Consider the following 26,973-nt stretch of genomic DNA (forward strand, 5'->3'; position numbering starts at 1 on the left):
GTCTGACCACGGAGCCAATTCCCCAGCCAGTGGATCATGGTGGACCCGAGGCCACAGTTGGCCAGTTTCACCAAGAGGTGATCATGGGATACTAGATCAAAAGCTTTTTTGAAGTCAAGATATATGACATCAATCTCTTCTCCCTTGTCCAGGTGATAGGTCACCTGGGCGTAAAAGGAAATGAGATTGGTCAAGCAAGATCTACCCACAGAAAACCCATGCTGGCTATCCCTCAGGATGTTGGCATCAGCCAGTCCATTAAGGATGGCCTCTTTAATAAACTTTTCTAAAACCTTCCCTGGGATAGAGATCAGGCTGATGGGTCTGTAGTTTGCTGGATCCACTTTTCTCCCTTTCTTGAAGATAGGCAACATATTGGCCTTCTTCCAATCTTTGGGCACTTCACCAGACTACCAGGAATTCTCAAAAATCCATGCCAGGGGCTGGGCTTTGATGCTCGCCAGCTCCTTGAGTACCCTGGGGTGTAAATTGTCGGGACCAGCTGACTTGAAGGTATCCAGCCTCTCAAGGTGTTCCTTCATGAGGTCAGCATTGATGGAAGACAGGGGATCTTCCTCACCCGGACCTCCCTGTCCCATAGTGGGCATGGGAATCCCATGGGACTGATGAAAGACCAACACAAAGTACCCATTTAATAAGTTGGCTTTTTCCTGGGTGTCAGTTGTCAGATGTCCCTTCTGGTTTAGCAGGGGTCCAGTGTTGCCCTTACTTTTCCTCTGGCTCCCCACGTATCTGAAAAAGGACTTTTTATTATCCTTGATACTCGAAGCTAGTTGGAGTTCAGTTGCAGCCTTGGCTTTCCTGGTTTGCTACCTGCAGGACTGGACCAGTGCAGAATAGTCCTCCTTGGAGGTGAATCCCACCCTCCATCCTTTGTAGGCATTTCTTTTTAGCCTCAGGAGGTCTGCTAGATCCCTGGAGAGCCAGGGGAGCTGCTGTGCTCTCTTGCTGCCTTAGATCAAGTTAGTCTAACCTGGCTAGGCAGAGCTGGTTTGTAACTGGATAGACATTCTCTCTGGACTGAGAAATTCAGGCACATGCTTGCAGTGGCTCAGGCTAGAAGCTGGGGTGGGGGGTGCTAGAGCAGCCCTCCCTTCCCTTGCACAGTACTGAGCTGGGGGGGGGGGGACGTGGCCAGGCCTCAGCAGGACCTCTGCTTAGGGAGGTCTGCCTGCACTATCCCAGGCTTTTCCCCACTGGCTGCTCAAGAGGCAGGGGTGTTGCCAGCCCCCAGCCCACTGCTAGCACTCTGAGGCAAGGGGGTGTACAGTGCATGCATCTGTTGATGATACGGAGCTTTTCAATCTCCTTCTCTGCTTCTTTATACTGTCTGCAACGAACTGACCAGCAAGCAAGCCAGCAAAACAAGAGCCTCTCTCCATTAGTTCAAACTCTTCTTAAACAGCTTACCAGCTGACCTGTTGATTAGCTCCAAAATGCCCTAAGCGGTGACTGTTCTGTCTGCCTGTCCCAGTGAAACTGGAGATACACACAGACATCTCTTGGCGTTAGCTAACATATCACATGCCTAGGGTCCATGGAGCTGGGGTCCGTGCTGGGGGGAGATGGGAGAGAAGGAGGGAGGGAGGCAGGGATTCCTCCTTGAGCAGTGAGGGGGAGGTAGAGCAGGGGGAAGCCAGGAAGACCCTGCTGTGCCTGAACCCTCTGCCAGAGCTCCAGCTAGGGAGCAGAGGGGAGGGGCCAACCCTGCTGTGGAGCAGAGAGCCCCAGCCAGCCCAGAGAGCATGCTAGGATGCAGGGAGAGTCTGGCTTAATTTAAACGAGGAAGAGGTCTGGGACATTCATTGCATAAACCAGTTTGACCCAAATCAATTAAGTCTGATACTACATTCAACCACGTACATCTCAAACCAATTTTAACCATTTTCAAACTGGTTTATGTGCACTAAACATCTGTTCTGTTACAGGTTTAAACCAGTTTCTGATTTCTTAAACTGGTTTATGTGCAATGTCTGTCCCTAGCCAAAGAGGTAGGATCAGCTGGATCCAGTGACTAGGGAACCTTCTTAATGCAAAACATTGCTTATTTAGAATCAAAGCATTTAAGAGAAAAAGACCTTAAAATAATAAAGTGCCTACAAGCATATGTGCCTTCCCTAAGACCTACCATCCCACAGAATCTTGGGAAGACTGGCTACCTCAAGACACTCCCACAGGATGTGTTGTTGTGTCTGTGACAGAGTATTTCTTCCACATGTAGGGTAACCACAAATCACCTATTTCTTCCTCCAGAAAGTCTTCCCCCCACACTTTTTTTCTCTAGGTTTTCCAGCCTTAGCAAAACAACTATGTAACTTAGATCATAGCCCAGCTACTAGCATAGGTATAGTCTTGTAGTTGCCCCAAAGTTTTCTTGAAAGTTGCTTATCTAGAATCTTTGTATAGCCTTCCAGTTTGTTTCTATAAAGAGAGGGGGAAGGACACTTAAACTAAACCAGTATATTCATATAGGAAACCCAGATAACCTCTGGTAGTTATACAACGGATATCTCTATTAACCAGGTCACATTAATAAAATTGTTACAGATCAGTATTCCCAGATTATTTCAGAAGTTCTAGTCCTGCCACAAATATAATCTAATGTCTGCACAAGCATAATAGTTTTGTATGGTTTGAATGAGTAAGCTTAGTTTGCACAGGTAACTTGAAGTAGTTCAGAGGTCAGGAATCTATCACACTAGCTGTTAAAAAATGTGGCATGAATGATTGTGCATCTGTTGTGGACTGCCTGTGTTTCAAATGAATAACATAAATGGAAAGATGAGAAATAAAATAATGGAAAAACAGTTAGTTTGTACTTGTGCAAAACAAAGAAATAAATTAAATCATTTAATACATTTTAATCTTGGTTCTTCATATAAACATAGATGTAACTGTTATGAGATGAAGTCTAGGGTCCATTAAATTGACTTTTCCTTGTTTATGGCCACATATAGACATTCAGGGGGTTTATACATGTGCTCCAGGAGTAGGCTGTTTAATTAGAGTGGCTCTGAGAATCATTACAATTAAAGAACCTGAAGAGTCTCATGTATCAGCATCCCCGCACTTCAAAATGGCAGCGGGGGTGCTTTATCTAAAGCTCATTGAATGAGTTTTATATAAAATGCCCCACCTCCATTTTGAAGTGCAGGGATGCTGATACATGTATGGGCACCTTCAGTTTCTCCTACCAGAGTTGTTGTTCCCCTTGCAAAAATGGCTGATCCAGGAAAAAAAAATAATCTGGGAACAACCACGATTATATAACTCCTAGGTGAGTTACTCATTTAAGAGTGAATATCTGTACCTGTTGTGTTCTGACAAAAGCCACGGCACAGTCCTCCAGCATCCCAGAACACTTTTAATTTCCCACCTCCACCCTTAGAGACAGTTTGTTGCTTGGCCTGGACTCTTTGGGCCCCTTCACAGTCTCCACATTGGCTGACCCAAACTGCCTCCTAGGCTGTCTCCCTGCAGCACAATAAAGGCTTCACAGTGCACTGTTGCTGTCTTTTGCTAGGCAGTTTGAAGGAGCATGCAGAACAGCACTGTAAGCTCCCTGCTCTTCTAGGGCTTAGCACTTGAAAGTTTGTTCAGGTGGCTCCGCACAAGTTTTTCTTTCAAAAGAATAAACCTGGGAGAATTCTCCCAGGACCTTTGAAAACATATACACAACATAAGTGGTATGAAGTGAATTCTAAAGTGGCTGGTGATTTAGATCATAGGATTTTCTTGTGAAGGAAATCTTCACTGGTGCATAAATTCCTCTTGCCCCTTGTTCTGATACCTAAGACACCCAGTATAGTAGGGAGTATGGAGCAAAGAGGCAGTTCATAGAAGAACAACGTTCCACTAAGCCTAATTGTTTGCTGGTATGGGACTATGTACTAGTTCATAAGTTAAATCATTAATTTCCACCAGAGCTGACTGTCTGAGAATTGAGGAGCTGTGACTAGCTCCCCTCCTCCCTCAATGTTTCCAAATTCTGCTAAGGGTGCTGCAAAGTTAAGCTCAAAGTATCAAAAAATATTTTAGTCTTAAAGAATATTAAATGTGGAGTATGACAATGCATTGCTTTATTCTCAAGTCACAAATGAAGTAGGCACATGGAGTTATCTCCTTCTCCCTGTATGCAGGCCTACAAAGTTGAGTTAGGGTCAGGGAGTGGTAAGAGATGCACAGGTGAAAATCCATTGCACCCCCACACCCCAAAGACTGCAAGTGACCACCAACAGCCACGGCGGACCCCATCTGACCCCCGGCAGAGCCGGAGGTAAGCAGGGCTCATGGTGGAAGGGGAGTAGCACAGCTGCAGAGAGGCAGCTGAGAGGAGCTGAGGAGGGTGCTGCACTGCCCAGCTCCTACTTGGCTCAGTCCCCCACGGAGCCACACAACTGGAGCTGCGCAAACAGGACACGCAAATAGGCATGATTCCCGTGCATGAGTTAACATGGGTGTTTGTGCAGGAGGATGAACATGAGGGCATGAAGCTCCAGGCACTGAGCCATAGCCAAGGGTCTGCACAGTAGTAGCCAGACTACTACAAGGACCATGATGGGTGGGACATGTTGCAACCTGAGGCTCCCCCCTGCATCTGGACTCCCCTGCTCTGACACCACTGGGGTCAACCCAAATGGAACATGCAGTCCCTGCCGCAACCTGGGCAGGACCCATGGCCCCAGCCTCCACTCAGACGGAGCCCCTGGCTTCATGTTCAAGCTGCCTAGCAAGAATGCAGGCAGCTGGGTTTGGGGGCACTGATACCTCCCCTTGTGGGGTGTGCCCAATGGTGGAGGCCCTTGAATACCAGATTAGGGAACTCCAGGCAATGGTCAGGGGCTGCGCTCCATTAGAGACATGGAGCAGGAACTGGACTCTTACTTTCAGGCTTTCCACCTGATAGCTGATGACAACATGGCAGAACCAAGGAACCACCATGAAGTCAAGCCTGGGGTTGCCTGGACGACGATTGTCTCCAAGCCAAAGAGGTACAGCACCAGGGTTACCACTCCCCTGGAGCTGCACAACCACTTTGCACCTCTCACATCAACTGAGCCAGCCATTCTGCTGGCTCCAGCATGTGAGGGTGGAGGGCCACCAGCACCTGTGCCTAGACAAAGACACAGAGTTATTGTGGTGGGTGACTCCCTCCTTAGGGGGACCAAGAAAGTGATCTGTTGCCCTGACCCCCTAGCCCATGAGGTCTGCTGCCTGCCTGGAGCTCATGTCTGGGATGTGATAGAGAGGATCCCCAAACTCATCCAGCCCTCCGACCACCGTCCCATGCTACTCATCCATCTGGGCGTGAATGATATGGTCTGGAGCAGTCTGGGCTGGGTAAGGCATGACAACAGGGCTCTGGGGGCTGGGCTCAGGGATCTGGGGCACAGATAGTTTTTCTTTAGATCCTCCCAGTCACAGGACATGGGCTTTGGAGGAAAAAGTGTATTGGTGAGGTGAATAGAAGACTCCGGTGATGGTGCCATCACGAGGGGTTTGGCTTCCTTGACCATGGTCCGCACTTAAGAGAGAACAGACTGTTGGGAAGGGATGGCCTCCACCTCACCTGGAGAGGGAAGTAGCTCTTCTCGGCCAGAATAACTGACCTTCTTGACAGGGCTTTAAATTAAGACTGCTGTGGGGATGGGCGGTCTATTAACAGTTCAGCCCAGGTCATGTCAGCTGCATTACTAATAACCTGGGCAGCCCAAGGGAACCCACTCTGACAACAGCCCCAGGAAAGGTCCCGCTTCACCCCATAGGGAAGCATTGGACTTCTCATGGCAGACAACTGCCTGTACATGAATGCCAGGAGCTTGGTAAACAAGCAGGAGGAACTGGCCCTTCTCCTATGTGAAAATGACTATGACCTTGTAGGGATAACAGAGATCTGGTGGGACTCTGCCTTTGATTGGTCTGTTGCTTTAGAGGGTTACACATTGTATAGGAGAGACTGTGTTGGGAAGAGGGGTGGTGATGTTGCTCTCTATGTCAAGGATCAGTTCACTTCCCTGCAAATTGAGTTTTCTAACCAGGAAGGGTGTCTTGAGACCCTCTGGGTCAAAATATGGGGAGAACATGGGGAGGGTGACATACTTGTAGGAGTCTACTATAGACCTCCCCACCAAGAGGAAGAATTAGACTGGGAATTCAATAGGGAACTGGTTGAGGCCACACACTTGCAATGCATGAATATCATGGGGAACTTCAATTTCCCTGACATTTGTTGGGTTGAGCGCATAGCCAAATCTGACAAGTCGTGTAGCTTTCTCGCTTGCATTGATGACCTCTACCTAATGCAGGAGGTCTATGGGCTGACTAGGGAAGAGGTATTGCTTGTTCTGGTCCTGGCCAAAGGGGAGGATCTGATGAGTAATGTGAGGATTGAGGGGAAGCTTGGTGACAGCAACCATGAATTGGTCACCTTCTCAGTTCACAAAAGATCAGGCAAATCCCTCAGTAAAACAGAAATCTTTAACTTTTGGGAAGGCTGACTTTTGCAAACTCAGAGATTTGGTCAGTCAGGCAATTAGAGTCCATACCCCCCTAGAAAAAGGAGTACATGAGGAATGGTCATCTCTCAAAAACATAATCCTTGAAGCACAGGGGGAAGCCATTCCATCTCGCAAGAAATGTAGTCAACAGGCAAGGAAACCCCTTTGGCTGAACAAGGAACTGTTGGACCTCATTAAACTTAAAAGAGAAGCCTACACCAGTTGAAAAATGGGAAGCATCACCAAAGAGGACTACTCAGCACTTACCTGCACCTGTAGAAAGTGATCCAGAAAAGCCAAGGCACAAACCAAACTCAGGCTAGTTGCAGGAATCAAAGACAACAAAAAGTCCTTCTTAAGATATGTGGGAAGTCGAAAAAAGAAAAAAGATAGCATTGAGTCCCTGTGAGATCTAAATGGGCAACTGACATCTGATGCCCAAGAAAGGGCCTATCTCCTAAATGACTTTTTTGCATTGGGTTTTCACCCTCCCAAGGGGATCACTCTGTCAGAAAGGGCACAAACCATCCTGGGAGCAGGTGACGGGCCCAAAATTGATGTGGATCAGGTGAAGGAACACTTTGAGAAAGCAGACATTCACAAGCTCATAGGTCCAGATAGAATGCACCCGAGAGTCTTGAAGGAGCTGGCAGAAATCATTGGCAAAGATATTTGAAAATTCATGGTGCTCAGGCAAGGTCCCAGAAGACGGAAAAAGAGTTAACATGGTCCCTATCTTCAAGAAAGGGATGACGGATGACCCAGGGAATTATTGACCAACCTGTCTGACGTCCATCCCCGGAAAAATCCTGGAGAAAATTGTCAAGGGATCCATCAACATCAGACTAATGGAAGGCAAGTGTCTGAATACCAGCCAACATGGCTTTGTGACTGGTAGGTCTTGCCTGACCAACCTCATCTTCTTCTATGACCAGGTAACACATGACTTGGAAAAGGGAGATGACATGGATGTCATATATCTAGATTTCAAGAAAGCCTTTGACGTAGTTCCCTATGATGTCCTCATGGTTACACTGGGGAACTGTGGCCTTGATCATCTTACAGTCCAATGGCTAGGTAACTGCCTATGGGGTCGGACCCAAAGAGTACTAGTTGATGGAAGCAAGTCAGTGTGGTTCAGGGGAACCAGCGGAGTCCCTCAGGGCTCGGTACTTGGGCCAGTTCTCTTTAACATCTTCATTAACATTCTGGATTCAGGAGTCCGATGTGAACTGGCAAAGTTCATGGATGACACCAAATTATGGGGGAGGGTGGTCACACCACAGGGCAGGATGGGGATACAGGCCGACTTGGACATGCTTTCAAGGTGGGCTGACCAAAACCCGATGGCCTTCAATGTAGAGAAGTGTAAGGTGCTGCACCTTGGTAGGAAGAACCTTCAATATACTTACAAGCTCAGTAGTGCTATGCTCACTAGCACCATGACTGAAAGACTTGGGGGTCTTGATTGGCCACAAGATGAATGTGAGCCACCAATGCAATGCTGTGGCTGGCAAAGCAAACCAAACTCTGGCATGCATTCATCGATGTATCTCAAGCAAAACCAGGGATGTCATCCTCCCATTTTACTTGGCCTTGGTGAAACCGCAGCTGGAGTACAGCATCCAATTTTGGGCCCCCCACTTCAAGAGGGAAGTGAAAAAGCTTAAGAGAGTCCAGAGGAGAGCCACTTATATGATCCAAGGCTTGGAGGGCAGGCCGTATGAGAAGAGGCTGAGGGACTTAGCACTCTTCAGTCTGGAAAAAAGAAGGCTTGGGGGGACTTGGTAGCAGCCTACAATTTTAAAAGAGAGGTAAATCAGGACCTGGGAGAATAGCTGTTCACCAGAGCTCCTCAAGAGATAACAAAGTCTAATGGCCATAAACTTCAGGAAGGCCGATTTAGCCCAGACAGAAGAAAAAAGTTCTTTATGGTACAAGTGTCCAGGGTCTGGAACAGACTCCCCCCAGAGGTGGTACAAGCACCTACTCTGGCCTCTTTCAAAAAACATGTGGATGTTTTTCTTGCTGGGTCACTTGATCCCAGCTGACTTCCTACAGGAGGGCAGGGCTGGACTCAATGATCTCATGAGGTCCCTTCCAGCCCCTAATGTCTATGAAATCTATTAAATATAATTTTAAAAAGCACGTGTAAGCTTGAGAATTTCTTAATATTACAATGTGATTTTTCTAGAAGTTTTGCCTTTACAATAAGTAGATGCCAGAAATGTCACCAAGTTCTGTTTTAAACCTTATGACCTGTATCATCATTAATTTTCCAAATAAACTTTTCTCTATTTTCATAGTTTAAAATGTATGAAACTTTTTTAGATATAAAGTTATATATGTCAGTGCACTTCCTCCGTACACAGAATACAGATATATGAATAATCTGCCTCAATATTCAGGCTGGCAGTTAAGAGTTTCCTACAATTTGTTGAGGATTTTTTAGGTGAGCTCAAAAATCCTCAACAAATCCCCTCCCACCGCCCGCTCAGCATCCGGCTGCTCACCACCCCACCCCCAGTCGGCATTCGGCCACTCGCCCCCCCGCCTCCCTGGGGTACACTTATTGAAAACAGGGCTGCCAGGGGTACACTTATTTAAAAAGGTTGAAAACCCCTGGGAAAGGGAATAAAAATAAAGATATTTTAGGTAGAAACTAACATATTTACATATGACACAAATTGTTGGTGCTTAGAAATATATTGCATTAGCTTTATTTGTGTTAAAAAATAAAAACATTCCTTCTGACAATCCTTAGACATGCTGAAGGGGTATAGACTTACAGCTTTCATTCCTAAATAGTGCTCTCACTGCAGAGGAAATAATTGAATTATATAACCGTGGAGGGAATTATTGCCGCTGCAGAAAAGGTTCTACTTAAAAATAAGTAAAAGTTTTAAAATGTGTAGACAGTACAAATGAACATATTGTATTTTCTTTAAACTGTCTATTGCAGATGTCTGGGTTTTGGCTGTTTGCCCTACCAACCCATGCAGCTTCCAGTCTCTGGGTGTGGTAAATATGTTTCATGAGTACCTGTTTCATAGTTCGCAGGAATAGCTGCACAGAGTTAAGACAGTAGTAATATGAAACCGGTCTTGTTGGTTTTTATTCACTGGCCCTGGAGATCAAAATCTGCATTCCAGATGAAACCTGCAGCAGACGGAGCTTGATTTTATTTTTTTAAGCTTCAAGGGTACTCAGTCTAGTTTACTCTGGCCAGCTGATAATTCAGAACACTGCAGGAATTCACTGAAGTCTTATGTTTTCGAGGGCAAAGGGGGTGGCTCTGAAGTATTTCTTTGTTTGGATTTTTTATTTTACCAATTGTGGTGTTCTGATGGATTTGCTTAAGAAGGTCTTAAAGTAGTAAAGGTTACACAAAGGAATCTTTGAGGAGTTTTTTTGCTGACGAATGTTCACAACTCTTTTCTTGTATAAGGAAGTAGCAAACTGTAAATGCCAACTGTTCTGTTCCTTGTTTTTACAGTTGCTCTGCACTCTTTAGGGAGTAGGAAGTTGTGTGTAGCCAGTAGGATTGCAGGAACTGAGGCAGTAATCATTGGTTGAGTTTTCAACTGTGATTAGAGTGCTGGCGTATTTGTCGTGACAGAAAGCCCTTTCTGTTAAGAAGCAAGTACAGGAGTTTCTGAGACCTTTTTTATACTGTGCATCAAGATGCAGAATTTCTCTTGGATTGAAGTTGTAAATTATGACAGGCACATTCAGCTCCTACTGCAGCACTGAAAACCGGAAGAAGGGATAGTGTGACCTGTGGGAGACCAGCTTTCCTCATGATGCAAAGAGAAGAGCTCCTGTTGCATTTCCTGTCGTAAGTTAATAGACTGAATGAATGTAGTAAATATTTGAGTACAGCGAGCAAATATCAATTATAGTTTGTACTGTGCTTTACTGAATATGGAAGAAAATAACACATTACCTGACTGCAGTGAGCATTTGGAACAAGATAATGAAATAGAGAAAAAGTCCAGCCAGACTCTCTTCACTACATTTTCTATGAAAGCGCTTTTTGGATTTACTTCTAAATTGGAATCGTCAGCCTCAAAAGAAGACACAGTCCTTACTGCATTTCGTCCTTTGGATGCCAATGCAAATGCCCAAGTTGACAACCAAGATATGAAGATTAATGATGACAATGATGCAGAAATTCATCATATATTTCCCAAAACACAGCAGGCTGCCCCAGAGGTCACTGGCCAGGTGGACCTGGAGCCGGAGCTAGCGGAACAGAAAGAACTCCCTTTTCCTCATTTAGAGTCTGCACAGCCTCTTTTGTCTGCATCTGACAGAGAAGACAAGGATTCCATTCTTGTACAAGGTACTTTAGTTCATACAACAAGTGACACAGAATCAGACAATGAGAGTACAGACCTAGACAGTGAGGCAAGAGAAACAAACAAATCTGTGTTAAATAATGTCGCTTTGTCTACTCAGTTTTTGGAAAATAACAAACAGTATAAGGAAGAGTCAGAATCAGAAAGGCGCAGCAAAAGTGAAGGTGCTGTGGACGGAGATGAAATTGAGTCAATATCACCGCCTCCTAAGCAGCTTTCAACAGAGTCAAGGGATGCTTTGGAATGTGGCTCTGGTCCAGAAGACATCATGTTAGCAGATGAGCCTTCCAGTGGCTCACCTGCCACAGGGGAGAGCCCCCAAGAACCCGGAGGTGGTGAAGAGCAAGGGTCTTCCATGAATAACATATCTCCTCAGAAAACAGCAGTGGGTGAAAAGACTTTTCAGCTTCCAGCTTTCTTTAGTGGGTTGCGTGTACGGAAAAAAGGACAAACTGCTGAAGAGAGAGAAACTATCACCGAAATTAAACAACAAGACAGTGATTTGGCTTTGCTTAAATTAAGACAGCCTGTTAAGAAAGCCAATATTACATCAGACCTGTTCGCTAAAAAGAAATCAGCTGAACCTAAAACAAATCCTAATATCCTGGAACAGCTCTCACATCTGTTCAAAATTGATGGTACCAAAAATGAAGATACAGCAGAAGATTCTGGTGAGGCAAGTAGTGAGACTGAGGACAGTGAGGGAGGCCCAGAGAGCAAATCCTCAAGCAAAGAACCTCAGTCGCCTTCTGAAGAAACAAAACTGGGCCCGGCTGAGTCTGCATTGGATGTATTTAAGGCTTTGTTTATGCGGCCTCCAAAAAAGGAGACAACTGCAGACACTTCAGAGCTAGAAGCCATAAAACAAAAAATGAGACATGAAAAGGAGTCATTGAAAGCTGTATTTGAACGGTCAAAATCAAAGCCTGGAGATGGAACATCTGAGCAAAAATCTGTAGGTTGGATTACCTTTATTATAATATAGGGTAGAAGTAGATAGATGTGAAATTTGTTCTGATTGTAAACTGATGAACTCACATAATTAAGGCACCAGTAAATAATTATTTCAAAATTGGCCTTCATCTTTTGGGAGTCACAGATTTTGGGTGCCTAACTCAAAACACTTTGGGACAGAATTTTTAGAAGCATTGAGAATGTGAAGTCTTTAGGAGCTGCAGATGATTGGCCCCATGACCAAGATGAAGTCTCTAAAAATATGGTAACTGTGAAATAAGGCTTAAATTCACTCTCTGTGTGCCTGATGTCACAGACAGTGAATTACAGATACTTTTTGGTGCTGTACCTAAGATTTTTCTTAAGTTATTGCATCTGTTTATTGTCTAGTGAGAGAGAATATGCTATTGTCTAAATATTCTGTAAAAGCTTACAGATATTTAACTTTACAAAGCTGAATTTTTCCATGAAAATGAATGGATAATTCTCTGGTGTAAAGTTCAGTTTGTGCCTAAGTATTTTCAGGACTGTATCCCTAGTGATTTTGATTTGGATACATATGTTTCCATAATGGAAAGGAAAATGTAATGAGTCAAAATAAACCAGTATAAATTCACTCAAGTTTTTAAAAATTACATGTTCACTGAAATAAGCAAAACAAAGACACAGTGTATATCAATTGCAGATACAAATAGGAAGGAAAAATTGTATGAATGAATTATATCTGCTACAGTAGAATGGCTTATATGAGTATGTGTTGCAGGTTTGGACAATAAGCCTGAAATTGGGTAACCAAAAGTTTATTTGTTTGCAGTTAGTTTCAGATTTCCATTCTCAAATGTGAGTTTGAAGAAACAAATAAAATAAAAAACAAATAAAAAATGCTTCTAAAATTATGTCTTTGGTAGACTAAAAACTTGTAGTCACAGCAACATAAAGTATGAGGAAAATGTAGATGCTGGTTGGCCTTTTATTACTTTATGTATAGCTGTTATGTAGTATTAAACGCCGCTAAAATTAATCTGCAAAAAAAACCCCCAAACTCTGACTTTGTCTTGGATAGAGAAAAATTTTTTACATTCCTGTCGTAGTAGTAGCCTCCTCCGTTCTCAAAAGGACAGGCAACTTCTCTCAGCCAATATGCCAAGTTGTTATAAAAACACTGTATAAAACATACTGGTAAGTGTTGTGATATTCCCCTCTGTAGAACAATTGCTCTTATATACTCTTCCCCCTTGGCCCCTGACTGAATCTCATTAGAATGAGTGGGAACTAAACTTATGATTGTGCTGGCCCATACACTAATTTAGTTAAATGTGGCATTTTCTGTTTTTTGGAATGGATTGATATTGCAATATTTTATTTTTTCCTTTCATCTTTTTTAATAGCCTGACCTGAGTCCCTCAGAGCAGGATGATAAGACTCCAGGGAGGCTTCAGACTGTATGGCCACCACCTAAAATAAACGATCAAGAAGAAAAAGTGGGATTAAAATACACTGAAGCAGGTAAAACAAAAAGGTGAAAGATTTGCAGAAATGAATCGTAACATTTCTAATATTCTGTGATTAAAAATATATATATACTGATTATTTTCTTCTAGAAAACATTCTATTTCTAGGTATGTGGGATTGGTTACCCTCACTTTGATAGGGAGATGTAATTCCTAGCAGGTAAATTATATATGGGTGCATGTTGAAGTCAGTGTTGCATTCTACTTTCATGATGAAAAAACAATGGCTTTTGATAGTGTGGACCAAACAGTTTTCTGGTGCAATTCTGTGGAAGGGATGAACACGGTCCAGAAATTAGAAATTATTTTCTTTTTTGTTTGGTTAGATTATGATCATGGGTATTGGTACTGTCAGGTTCTGGTTTAATTTGCTGATTCTCTTTAGTTAAAATCACACCTGTGTTAAATCCAGAGTAGAAGCAGGAGTGTTAATATATATAGTTTTGAAACATTATTAAGAACACAGAAATAGCCATATGCAACCACATCATTATGTAGTCTAGTATTTTGTCCTTAATAGATGCCTATGCCAGATGCTTGAGAAGGTAGTATAACAAATACAATACTGGACTTGTGGAATAACCTGCTCACAAAAGATGCTTTTATAACTTTTTCCAGGTTCTGGTTGGCTTGTCTACTTAAACAAGAGCATTTATGTCCCTTATAAAAAGTGCTTATTGTAGCTCATGAAACTCAGGTTGTTCTTCTACTTTGTGTGACTTTTCTAAAAACCCTAAGAAAAGCAGTGGCTCTTTTGTTCTTATCTAACAGCTTTTGAAAATATCACTCAGAAATAGTTGAGTAGGGTTCAAAAAAGAATAAAACCCTTGCATGTAATGCTGTAACTGCCAGTAAGTTACCTGTGTGTGGCCTGTATTCGTTTTAAAGGTGTTATCTTTCAGTTTCAGTGAATGCCTGCCTGTGTTTACTTTATAAGACAGGGTAAATAAGAATAGGATTTATTTCTATATTATGTCCTTTCTTACTTGCTTACTTTCTAAACTGTACAGTCCTAATCTTTTAAATCTCACCTTGTATGAAAGTCTTTCCTTGTCTCTAATAATTTTTCAACCTCACCAACCTCCCTCTCTGTTTTTGCATGATTAATTACTACTATTTTTACCTGCCACACTAAATTATTATGATCAGTTTCAAAATAGTACTGTTAAAATATAAAGTACATGCCTTCACTGTTTTATTTTTACAGTAGCAGGGGAGGGGAGCATAGACTAGGCAATGGAGACCTGGCACTCCAAGTTTAGCTTCTGGCTCTACGTTTGATTGATTTATTGTGAATTCAGACAGGTTTACAACCTTTTTCTACCTGAATCTACTTCCTTATGAAATGGACATAACATTAGAAGTGCTGAACCCCCAAGAACGTTCCAAAAGTTAATTAGTTCTTTAATTTTTTCGCAGACACTGACAAAAGCGCATCTTATTTCAGAATACCAGGATGTACTAAATATACTTGCTTAGATTGGAGGAAAGTTTGGAAGAGCTGGGGTTATTTAGTCTGGAAAAAAAGAGAAAACTAAAGGAAGATAACAGTATGCAAGTACTTGAAGGGTGATTATACAGAGGATGGTGATCCTCTGCTGTGATCCACTGCTGTCAGCACATCCAGAATAATAATGGAGAAAGAACCTCCCTGCCAGCTACATCACTAGTCATTTAGGCACAGAACGTACACTTGCCCTCAACAAGATCCCTGCACAAATGATACAATATATGTGCCAAATAATGCTAATGCATTTCCAATTTTAACATGATTTCTCTTCTGTAACTTATATATATGGAGTGTTTGATTTTTTCCTAAAATAACAAGTGAAAAGTGGTCTTTAATACTTTTTTGTTTCCTACTTGTCACAGCATTCTAGTGACTTCTCTTTTATAGCACAAAGGTACATGCAAACAAAGAAAGGAAAGGCAAAACTCTGAATAAACAAATGCTCTATATTGTACTGAGATGAACTAGGTCATGCTTTATTGGGATGTAAATAGAAAGGAGGGACTGGCTTCAATTCCATGTACATTGCTGTCGTTTGTCACTAAGATATTTTGAGTTGTAGTGTCATCAACAAGCTGATGGTATTTGAAGTCCAATTTTAATAGAGCCCAGATCCTAGTATTCATTGCTCACCCATTGTCTGGCAGAGATAGGAATCCAGATGAAAATAACCTGGTGATGATTCAGCCCGGGTAGGACACAAGTGATGCTTTTAGAAGAGATGGGCAAAAGCTGTGGATATAACTAACATATGTTGAGGGCAAGTGTAAGTTCGGTGCCTAAATGACTAGTGATGTAGCCGACAGGGAAGTTCTTTCTCCATTATTATTCTGGATGTGCTGACAGCAGTGGATCACAGCAGAGGATCACCATCCTCTGTATAATCACCCTTCAAGTACTTGCATACTGTTATCTTCCTTTAGTTTTCTCTTTTTTCCAGACTAAATAACTCCAGCTCTTCCAAACTTTCCTCATAAATCTTTTTTCCTAGATCTTGGAACATTTTGTTGCTCTCTGCTTTCCAGGTGGACACTTTCCAATTTTTCCACATCTTTCTTGAACCACAGTGCTCAAAACTGGACACTGCTCCAAGGCTAAGTACAAACATTCAAAAAGCATGTGGCAGAATTGATCTAAATTACAGAGTGCTCTGTAAGTGGTCTAGGTTAGATCGGTAGTGAACGGTATGCATGTACCCTTTGGTGCGGGATGGGGCACAGATTGCCTGCACTGACTGAGGCCTGCAGGCTGGAGGCACTCCTGCACACCTCCTGGTGTGCTCCACTGGCTCCCTGGGCTGCCAGAGACTACTGAGCACAACTGAGCATCCAGGCCACCCCAATTGGCTGCCAGGGATGGGCAAGTATGCCCCCCATACCCGCCCCCCACCCTAGTACTCTGGGACCCTGTAGCTGCAGACCAAAAAAAGCCTTGCAGCACCCCAAGTGCCCATGGCGTGGGTACCTGCCAGCGGTGGCCAAGCTGCAGAAGTCACAGGGTTACCTCCATGCAGGCCCAGTCCTCAACCCACCAGATGTGAGCCACCCATACCAGATCCTGCTCAAAGGGGGGTGTGGTCCCATACTGGGGTAGCAGGGTGCCTGGGCATGGAGGTGTGATGTGCAAGAGCCAGAGTTAGGCTCCATGGGGCTGTGCCCAAGCATGGGGGCTTGAGGGTTCCTGGCTGGGTGTGTGGGAGCCAGTCATGCTCTGTGAGGCTGTGTTCAAGCATGGGGTCCCTGGCTGGGTGTGCAGGAACCAGCGTCAGGCTCTGTGGGGCTGTGCCTGAGTGCAAGGTTTCTCCTGGGTTCAGTGTCAGGTGTGTGTATGCAAGTGCCCAGCTCCTAGGGCTTGTGCAGGGGACATAGGCACCTCCCTTCCCTCCCCTCCCCACCACTCCCCGCCCTGCTGCCTGTCTGCAGTTGACAGATGACTGAAGGCAGGAGGTGGGACTGGGGAGAGGGTCTGTGTTGTCTTGGCTCTAGGAAGAGCTCAGGAGTGGGGCCCACTGGGTGTTTGGCTGGTGGGCCCACTGGGCACACAGGCTGAGTGCTAGCATGCCTCTCTGTGGCAGGGCAGGGGGTGGCAGGAGGCTGCAAAGGAGGCCACAGGATAACGACCTAACTTGAATCAATAGGTCAGGCCCCACTAACACTGAATGGAGTAAAGGAATTATTTCACTTGACTTGCAAATGATACTCCTGTTAATTCATCTCAGTATGCTGTTGGCCTTTTTTAGAAAACCAGCACATTGTTGGCTCCTGTTCATCTTACTGTAACCTCCATGTCCTTTTTTGCAGCACTTCAGTTTAGCCAATCATTCCCTGGTCTGTGCTTGTGCATGTAATGTTTCTGGCCAAATCCTATGCACAAGATTTTGCACTTGTCCTTAATAAATTTCATACAATTTCAGACATTTTTTTAAAGTTTATCAAGGTCTGAATCCTAATTTAATCCTCCCTAGGTTTCTGAAATTGAAACAGTTTGGTGGCATCTACAAACGTGCTGAATGTTCTCTCAATCCCATTCCTCCAAATCATTGATGAGAATGTCATGGGAGACAGTGACAAAAGGCTTGCTAAAGTCAAGGTACATATCTTCTCTCTCCCGCTTCCACAGAGCCCACCACATTGTTGTAGAGAGAAATTAGTTCAGTCAAGCATGACTTGCTCTTCCTGAATCTGTGAGCTGTTCCTGATCACCGTTTTTTTGTTTTAGGTGCTTAGAAATTGATTCCTTGAGGATATGCTCCATCATCTTTCCAAGTACTGAGTTCAGACTGACCAGTTTGCAATTTCCCAGACCTTTCTTCTTTCTTTTATATATTTCCCCTTATCCAGTCATCCAGAACTTCATCCAACCTCCACACATTCTCAAAAGAGAATAGCCAATGCTTTGTGTAATTGCCTTAGCTAATTCCTTGAGGGCTCTTGAATGCATCTTGTCCGGCCCTGCTGACTTAAAAAACATATGGATTCTCTAAGAAATCTCTAATGTTTGCTATTTAGCCAGGTGATTTCTTGCTGAACTTCCTATTCTTCTTCCCATGGGGATAGCCTGCTCTAGCACCCTTAATATGACTGGTTTAAGTTATAATGTTCTCCTGGTTGTCTTTTTAACAGCAGATTTGCCTCCTCTGAGACCCTGCCCACCAGTTTCCTGAATTCGTTAGTCTGCTTTTCTGAAGTCCAGTTCTTTCCTCTGCTACTCTCCTTCCTTCTGTGCCTTAGGACCTTAAACTCTATCATTTAATAGCTGGTGTCATTTGAGTTGTCTTCTGCTTTCACATTCCCAGTCAATTTTTTATCCTATTCAGGAGCAACAAATCAAGAAAAGCTTCCTTGCTAATTAGCCTCAGCACTCTTGCAACACAGATCAAAAAGTTATGGAACTGCCTATCCCAACAGTTCTAGTTGTGTCATTAAGGACCCCCCAAACCCTAACATTTGCTCAGATAACTAATGTTTTTTTAGGGGGGTTATATTTTGTTCTTCTCTTGTCTTATGAGTTTTGAATTTCCTGAGTCCACCGTGTGGATGACAGTTTTGACAACTGTTATGAAGGGAATTTTGGCTCCTGCTGCTTCTTGAATACTTCATATAGTTCATATAGTTTATAGTTTGGTTTTTGGGGGCTTCTTGAATAGTTCCTAGGGCCCAGCTTCTCTTCAGACTCCAATGTTTGAATTAATTAGATATCTCCACTTCTCACCCCACAGACTAGTAGCTAATTAGGCACCCTGTTGCACTCACCTGAATCCTATCAATGCCAGCTCTCACACCTGACTGCTCTCTCCTGCCTGCTACTCCTGGGGTTTTTACACTTCCTTTTTCTAGACTTTGAGGGAGGGAAGCTGTAGCAGGATCTCCCTCTTTCTTTTGCAAAGCATAGGAGACAGGTCCAGGAGTTCTCCACTCCCACAATTATCTGAGTCCCAATTATTACATGGCTGAAGAGAGGAATCGGGCAGGAAAACAGCCGGCTTAGACTCTCATAACGCAAGAACAGTGGCCTCTTACTCCATTTACTCCTTCCTGTACCCCAAATGCCACTCTGCTCTGAATGAAGGGATTCCTCCAGCAACCCTTCTTCCCAAGAAACAAGGGACTGGGGAATGTAGCAACTCAGAGAGTGGTTTCCTATAGGCAGGGCAAAAAATATGAAAATTATGATTATTACTTAACCTAGCTATAGCCCTCGTGAAAACCCCTCGAATTGTGAAGAACTAAATCACAAGGGTTGCCAGTACCATAGTCAGCATCCCTTTTACCTGCATAGCCCAATAGCTATTTGTTCTTTTGCTGAAATAAACCCTTTCTCTGTAGAATTCTTTATTTTTTCCCATTTTGTATTTGAAGGCCAGTCATCACAGAGGTTTAGGTTGTAGCCGTGTTGGTCTAAGGATATAGGCAGACAAGGTTCCTTGGGTGAATTTGATATCTTTTATTAGACCAACCTAAATGGTTGGAGAATAGTTATTAAGCAAGCTTTCGGGTTCAAAAACCCTTTGCCAGGCTAAGGAAGCTGCAGCAGCTGGTGTGTGCTCTTCCTGGATGGAATGAAAAGTCATCACAGAGGCACTCTAAGAAAAACTGCAGGTCTTATGATCCCTGTTAAAAAATGCTTTTCTAGTGAGTATAGGGTCAAGGCAGTCATTTGTATAAAGTGAAGCAGTTTGCTCCAATGTTTAAATAAAATTTATAAAACACTGAAAAGAAAAAGATATTGTTCATACTGAGGAAAACAAAACAAAATCAGATTGAAATATAAATCCATTTAGCTTTTACTTTTTTAACATGACTTGTAGTTAATTCTAGTGTTTGTATTTTTAAACAACAGTGCTCCCTTGCAGCCTGTCTTTCCAGGCAACTTGATCATGCAGTGAAGTCATGCTGTCACCATGGAACCACCATTGCCATGGCAACAGGCAGTGATGCTATAAACAATATTTTGACTTCATGTAGGAAAGAAAAACGATTTCTCATTTATAACATAAAACACAAAAATGTCTGCAGTAATAGCTAAAGAAATGTGACATAATTCTCCCCAACTTTTTTCAGCTGAGCTGTAGGCTGCCATTAAGAGAATCCTTTGTGAAGATATTTAGAATAAAGCAAATGACTTGTATATTTGAGCAACACACATTACAGTGATCTGAGTACAGAGGTGAGAGCTATTAACTCATACATTTTCATCCTGCCTTTTATAAAGGCTTTCTCTGACCTTTGGCAAATTATCCAGTCTGCTTCTTTCTCCACCTGTAAAATGGAGATAATGCTGAATTACCTTCACAAGGGTGTGTGAGGATCAGTTAATGCCTGCACAGTATGCTGAAAAGAAATACATGGTTTAAGTGCAATGAATACCTGTATTATTTTCTAGATGGACAAGTAACATTACTTATGTAGTATAGTTTTTAGAAAGTTACATTTGACAGCTAAGCAATAGCAGCTGGATTCTTTAGGGATCTCAGCAGGCAAAAAGAGAGTAATAGTCAATTTGGCACAAAGCCTTTTTAACAACTGGCTTAGTGCTGGAGTACAAAAGAATCTGTTTCATGTTACATGCTCACATTCCAACATTTGATATTCTCAGAGGTTTTATGAGATCTACTATCTTCAAGAGGCAAAATTTCACTGTTTTTACTGCCATTATTGTTGGCTGTTGGGAGAATATGATCCTCTTGGAGAAATGTCACCATGGAAAAAATTACCATCTTTTATTAATGAGCTTCCTCTCCTGAGCATCCAGAGAAGGGGGAAGAAGTTTCACTGCAAAAGTCTGTTTTTCACTTTAGAGGAAATCAGGCAAACTCACAAAAGTATTCTACCTGTTTATGAAACTGAAAGCTTGATTTGATTATTAACCATTTGTACAGACCTGAGCACTTTTCCACACAGCTTATAATTAGCCTCCAATGCCACAGGGATATAATGAGAAAATGGTTTAGTAACTTAAACGAGTACAAATACTTGAGTAATTTTTTTTTCAAACTCCCACTGACTTGCATAGGGAAGCATGGCATTCTGAAACTCCTCAAAACTGTAGAGTTCAGTACTCATGGGGTACATCTACCCGAGTCATTTACTGCAGAGTTGACTAATTAGCTCCACAGTAAAAGTCTCAGCATCTACACATGCAGGGCAATTAGGCTGGAGTATACTAATCAAATACAAGTACTGTCCTGCTGTGGAGATTTTTACTCTGCAGCAGCACATGTGTACATGCTGACGAGGCTGGCTAGGGCACAAGGGTGCTTCAATGTGGGGGGCCAGCCCCACACTGGAGCACCTTTGCGTCCCAACCAGCCCCTCTGCATTACCTGCGGGGAAGCAGCCCCAGGCTGGCAAGTTGACCACTGGAGCCACCTGCCAGCTGGTGCTACTCTGACCCAGCTCAATGTGTTGCATTCTTAGGCACATGGTTCAAATAGTGCGCCCGGAAGCAATAAATTTTGGAGCAATAAGCTCCAGAGTTTTGCTTTGCATTAATTGCATGTGTACAAGTCCCCATAGAGTCAATTTAACTTTTCCTCCTTTTAAGAAAGATAACTGGATTATTGAATTCCCTGAAGTGCATGCTTCCGGAAAATTCCCAAAGGCATTTAGATGAAAGCAACTCAGTTCAATAAAAATGGTTCTGCAAGTTTATAGAATTGAATATGACAGAATATGCTTCCTCTGTGTACACACACAGGTGCAAACACACACGTAAGCATGCTTGTGTGTGTGTGTGTGTGTGTATGTGTATGTATTTTTAAGCAATCATTGGTATGCCATCTCTTTTGCATATGACCTACACCTGAATATAACACTAACCCTCTTTTTTTAAAAGGTACCTTGAGGAAAAAAGATCTTATCTTGAGTAAGTATCTGAGTAGCAGCAGCAAGGGAAATTAATCTGTTCCTCAGCCTGCTTCCAGCTCCACATGCTGGATTGTGTTCGCAGAATGATCCAGCTTGCTGGTCTGGGGCTATGCAATGAACCTGATTAGGCATGGTGGGTCTAGGGCTGTGCAGTGGGCCTGACTGAGCACAGCAGGTCTGACCAAATACGGTGGGTCTGTCTGGGGCTGTGCAGCTTGAGAGCTTGCTGAGTCTGGGACCACCTGCTGGATCCAGACCCAACCCTGAATAATGGTTTCAGGACTGCCTGTTGATTCCAGGTCCCTGTGCTGGCTCTGGAGCCACATGCTTGGCTTGGATTTGACCTAGTACACAGCCCCAGAGCCAGCACAGTCCTGGGCTTGGCACATTCAGTTTGTCCCCACACCTTGGATCCAGGGTCATGTACTGGATTGGACTCAAAATGCTGGCTCTGGTCACAGACCAGTTCTGCATGCTGACCCAATCTGATGTGTGCTTGGTTGGGAGAGTCCCAGAAATCCAGAAATTTGGTTGTGGGGGAGGGGATGTTGGCAGTGTTAATTGCCATGGCTCCCAGAGCTGCAGCAATTAACACTGTCACTGCTTCGGGCCCTGTCCCAGACAAATTTCCAGACCTGTGGGGATCCCTTTTCCTTGCATTTAATGTGCACCCTAATTTTCCATAGCTAGTTTTGGGGTGAAAGGTGTGGATTATATGTGGGAAAATATGGTAGTTCTGTGGCAAATTCTATCGCCTGTTTATTTCATCAGGTAAAACTCCTCTTTATGTACCCTGCTGGTTCCTAGTATGTTATTGCTTGACATTCAAATTTTTTTATGAGTGTTAAATTTCTGTAAGGTAGATCTTAAAGGCCTATAAGCATTACGGTGCCTAACTCCTAGGTACCCTGGTGCCTTGTGGAGTGCTTAAGCCCAAGTTAAGGTTCCAGGCTAATAATGTAATGCAAGGAGGAGTTAAGCTCCTAAGGAAGAGACCCTCAGAAACCAGCTGAGATGGGATGGTGTAAATTAACCTTGACTGAAATGATGGCCAGGCAGGTACTTTCTTCTGTGAGAAACTTTGTGGAGTTTGGCACCTATGCCTTGTTTTCCTTACCAAACTACTCAGGACTGTAGTGGGTAGAGCACTTAACTGACATGTGGAACAATCATAGTCAAGTTTGTCCATCAATAAATGTGAAATCACTTATACAGAGTGGAAATGTTCCAATAGGTGAGAGAATAGCCAATAGCCTGGTAGTCATCCTGGGGTGTAAGTGAAATGTGTGCAAAGTCCTGCTCCAAGTGAGGCAGAAGCATTTGAATGGAAGTCTCACACAACCGAAATGCTTTGACCATGCATGCTTTAGGCATTTTTACCAGGCTTTGCTGGCAAGATGAGGGGAGAAACACCTTCTTGGCCTTCAGTTTGAGTGAGAGCTCTTTTGCTTTTGGATGGTCCCAGTGTTCTAAGCAGCTTTGCTCACCAGTGAAACTGGAGTTAAGTATCAGCAGAGCAGTGGTTTTGAGTGTGTCAGAGGCACCTAAATTCTAGACTTGGGCACCTAACAAGGTATAGGTAAGTGCTTCAGTGTATTTTTTGCACAACTATACTCCCCACTATTTATCCTCCTTATTCAAGGTTTGCTTCATCATTGTTGTTGTTAACTTGTATTGTGGTAGTAACTAGAATCTCAAGGAAAGTATCTGATTTGAATCAACTGCTTCATTTTAAAATCAGTGTGATCACATTTTCTGATACAAACATTACATATACTTTATTATTCATTTGATGACAATGCACTTACTGTAGTTTTGTGTTGGAAGGGTTTTAGCAAAGAAAGTTTTCATGAAAGAAAGCATTGTTTATTGCCAAGATGCAAAAGTAGAAATTAGACTGCCAGCTCTTTAGCAATATCAGTTATTACTTATTATGCTAGTCTTCATTGGTGTATAAAAGAGATAAAATCAATTCTCTCTGGCACATTATCTGGGGCTTTAACTTTCATACGAGGTAATTATAGTTCAGGATATGTTTAATTATTATAACATTCTGAAGGGAACTGTCACACAAAGGGTACATGGTACAATTCAGTACCCTGTAGAGCTAGCTCAGAGACTGGAAGTAATAGGGCAATCCTCCACCTGAGCTAATTATACCTGCTGAGTAGCCAGCACTACACGGTGCCATGCAGACACACCCAAATGGATTTGACTATGACACAGGAAAGCATTCTTGTTTGTCTTACCAGAATGATGATGACATCTTTAGTCATGATGGGCTCTTGTTTACTTAGTTATTTGAATGCATTTGATCTTAACAGTTGTTAGTAGGTATAATACTTAACAGGCACAGTACTTAACAGGTGTTACTAGGTATAGTACCAGGTACCCTGTCAATTCTGCTATGGATTTCATTATAATGAACAGTATAAGGCAGTGGTGCTCAACCTTTTGGCCCTGTGGGCTGGATGAGTGGCACAGGGCCAGTTTACAAGCCAGATCGGCCCTGCACACTAGGATCAGGTTCTGCACCACCTTTGCCTAGCCCTGTGCACTGGGATTCAGATCCAGACTTAATCAGCCCAGCGTACCCTATCTAGTGAGCAGGATTACATTATCCAGCCCACTGGGCTCCACATGTGTCCAGAAATTTGGTAACAGGAGGTAGTTAGTTGCTACTGTGCCCCACTTCCAAGTTTTCAGACCCATGGGGAGACCTGCAGTCCAGATGCCGTGCCTCCATAGGCTGGATTTGGCCTGAAGGCCAGGAGTTGAGCACCCCTGGTATAAAGGATAAGTGGATTAGGGCAAAACTGGTAAATTAGTCACACTGGTAGGCATAGCTTGGCTGAAATTAGAGGTTTTATGAGCTGATAGTCACAGGCCAATTTGATTGTAGTTCACATGGTGGAGTTTTAAATTGTTTTACAACATGTTCTGTCATATACTTTGCAACATGACAGATATGTTAAACCATCATAAGTTGGTATCACACATTTTGGCAAGTGACACTAGAGTGTTGTTGAGAAGCTGATGTTTATATTAGAAGTCAGCTCACTGCTTGTGAATAATGCATTCATTTTAAGATTACATATTCCAAATGTCATTCATCTGGAGTGGCTGTCACCTCTTTCCTCTTTACTCATGCCTGGTGAAATATAAGTAATAAGCAGTGCTGTAGGTTGTGAGCTACATTTCACCTTCACCTTCTTCTGACTACTAGTTGGCTACCCCTGGGGCTTATGAGCAGACAGCCAAAGCCATTCCTTCTCCCCCTCACCCCGCACACCCTCAACACTGATGTGATTCTCAAAAGATATGTAGGAGTAGATGGCTAGCTCTGCTGTTTTCTGGACCTGAGCAGAGGTATATTTCAACCCAGTAGAGCCCATTCTTTGAAGAGGGCAAGGATGGAAGGGTTTTGGGGGGAGAAAAAGAACAGAAAGGCAAAAGTGAAGGAGAGAATGGACAATGGTGGTAAATGCCAAATGGAAAAAACACGAGAGTGGTGGGAAGAAAAAGCCAGGCTTGCAAATCAAAGAGAAAAGAGAGGTGGGACAACAAGGGAGGAAAAAGTGAGATCAGAAAAATCTGCAGGTACAAATAGGAGAAGTATGATCTTGTGCTAATTCACAAGATTAATTATCCACTCCCAACTATCAGACTTTGAGAAAGCTGTGTCATTTTTCTGCACTTCGTTTGTAGAATTGGGATAAGAATACCTGCCTAGCTCAGAGGTGAAACAACTCTAGGATTTTCTCTCTGAGGTGGAATATTACTGTCAGTTTATCATTATTAGATAGAGGGAGACAGGCTGAATAAAAAAAGGGGAAAAATTGTGATCACTTCCCATGCTCATGTTAGCATACATATCTTGAAGAGCTTCTTAGAAGGTGTGTTTAATTTCATGTCAATAAATTGTTTTAAACTAGTCAATCCTACCTTGTTATACTCTGTCCTACATAATTTTAGCATAATACGAGGGGAGAAACATTTTGTTGTTTACTTTTTCTGCTTCCATTTTTATTTCTATAGTGGATACTCTATATAGAAACACTGTGGCTTTGTGTGACCTGTGGACATAGGAAGAGCATATTCTCATTGCTAAATAGGCCTAACATTTGGCTTTTTAGGCATTCAAAGCCATAAGAAAATTGTGTATCCCTATAGCTATTAGGCTTTTTCAGTTTTCACATAGAGAGCAGCTCAGGTCCAGTCATAAAAGAAACTTTATTTTAAAACCAGTTTTTTGCCCATGCAAAGGATTGATCCATCTACTGAAGAGCCAGAAGGCATGTCTGCATGCTCCGTAAACTACTTTGTTTCTCTTACTGCAGTCTTTATGTTGATATTTATTCACCTGTAATTCTGATGCTGTTACATTGTGATGTGACAATCTGTGAAGTGGATTTTAGTTGTTACTAACCAGATTTTATTAAACAGTTATTGTTAGATTGGACCAATTTAGAAGAAATTAAAACCAGAATGAGTCTACACAGCACAAATAGAATAACAACTTTGGGCTTTCATTCTTGGATCAGTTAATGAAACCTGTTGGTTTACTGGAATTCCCACTCTTGTAACAGATTTTGTTCTGCTGTCTTAGTCTGCATATATATTGAAGTTAGTTATGTTAGGTCCAGTATTTGAACGTGTGTGGCTTAAAAATGAGTCTGACTAAATCCAGACTCTGAATAACCACAGTGTTTGTGAAAATTTATATCTGGGTATGTGGATTTTGTGGCCAGGTTCAGTATATATGTAATTACATGACATTTAGTTCAGCGAATAGATTCATGCTCTCATCTGTATAACATCCATTTTAATGTATGTTTTCTTACATTCCAGTTCATTTCATGTATATAGGGAAAAGTCCTCCAGCTTTTCTAGGCTGTAAAGAAAATTAACATATATGTCTATGTGTGGAATATGGTAGAGGCAAGTTTTATGAAACTGAATAAATAATGTAGAATAGACAAGTTTTTATTTTCCTTAGAACCTTTCCTAAGTAGAATGGGTAGAACGTGCTACTCCAGAAGAAATTTTTTATTATGCCTGCTTCTCCTGTTTGTTGGTTGGGTGGTATTTATTTGCTGTATTGTACTTTTGGAACCTTGCCATCACAGCTGGATAATTGCACATTGTGTCATATGTTCCAAAAATAGAATGATTTTTCTGTAAATATGGAATAGGCAGGACATTTGCTGAGATAAATGAGGCTGCAGGTGCCCAGCAGCAATGGCTCTGTTG

The 26,973-nt window shown here is 42.8% G+C and overlaps 1 protein-coding gene across 1 annotated transcript in view; it reads left to right on the forward strand.

Annotated features, from left to right (window-relative positions):
- The first annotated feature begins 9,706 nt into the window (after positions 1-9,706).
- The window catches only part of FMN1 (formin 1), a 235,647-nt gene continuing 218,380 nt past the window's right edge, over positions 9,707-26,973 (forward strand). Inside the window, exons 1-2 of the mRNA XM_019496560.2 lie at positions 9,707-11,834; positions 13,222-13,339. Of these exons, the coding sequence (XP_019352105.1) occupies positions 10,443-11,834; positions 13,222-13,339 (1,510 nt within the window). The 5' untranslated portion in view covers positions 9,707-10,442. The remainder of the gene's footprint in view (positions 11,835-13,221; positions 13,340-26,973) is intronic.

The sequence above is a fragment of the Alligator mississippiensis genome, chromosome 2 (assembly GCF_030867095.1).
Source record: "Alligator mississippiensis isolate rAllMis1 chromosome 2, rAllMis1, whole genome shotgun sequence".
NCBI lineage: Eukaryota > Metazoa > Chordata > Crocodylia > Alligatoridae > Alligator > Alligator mississippiensis.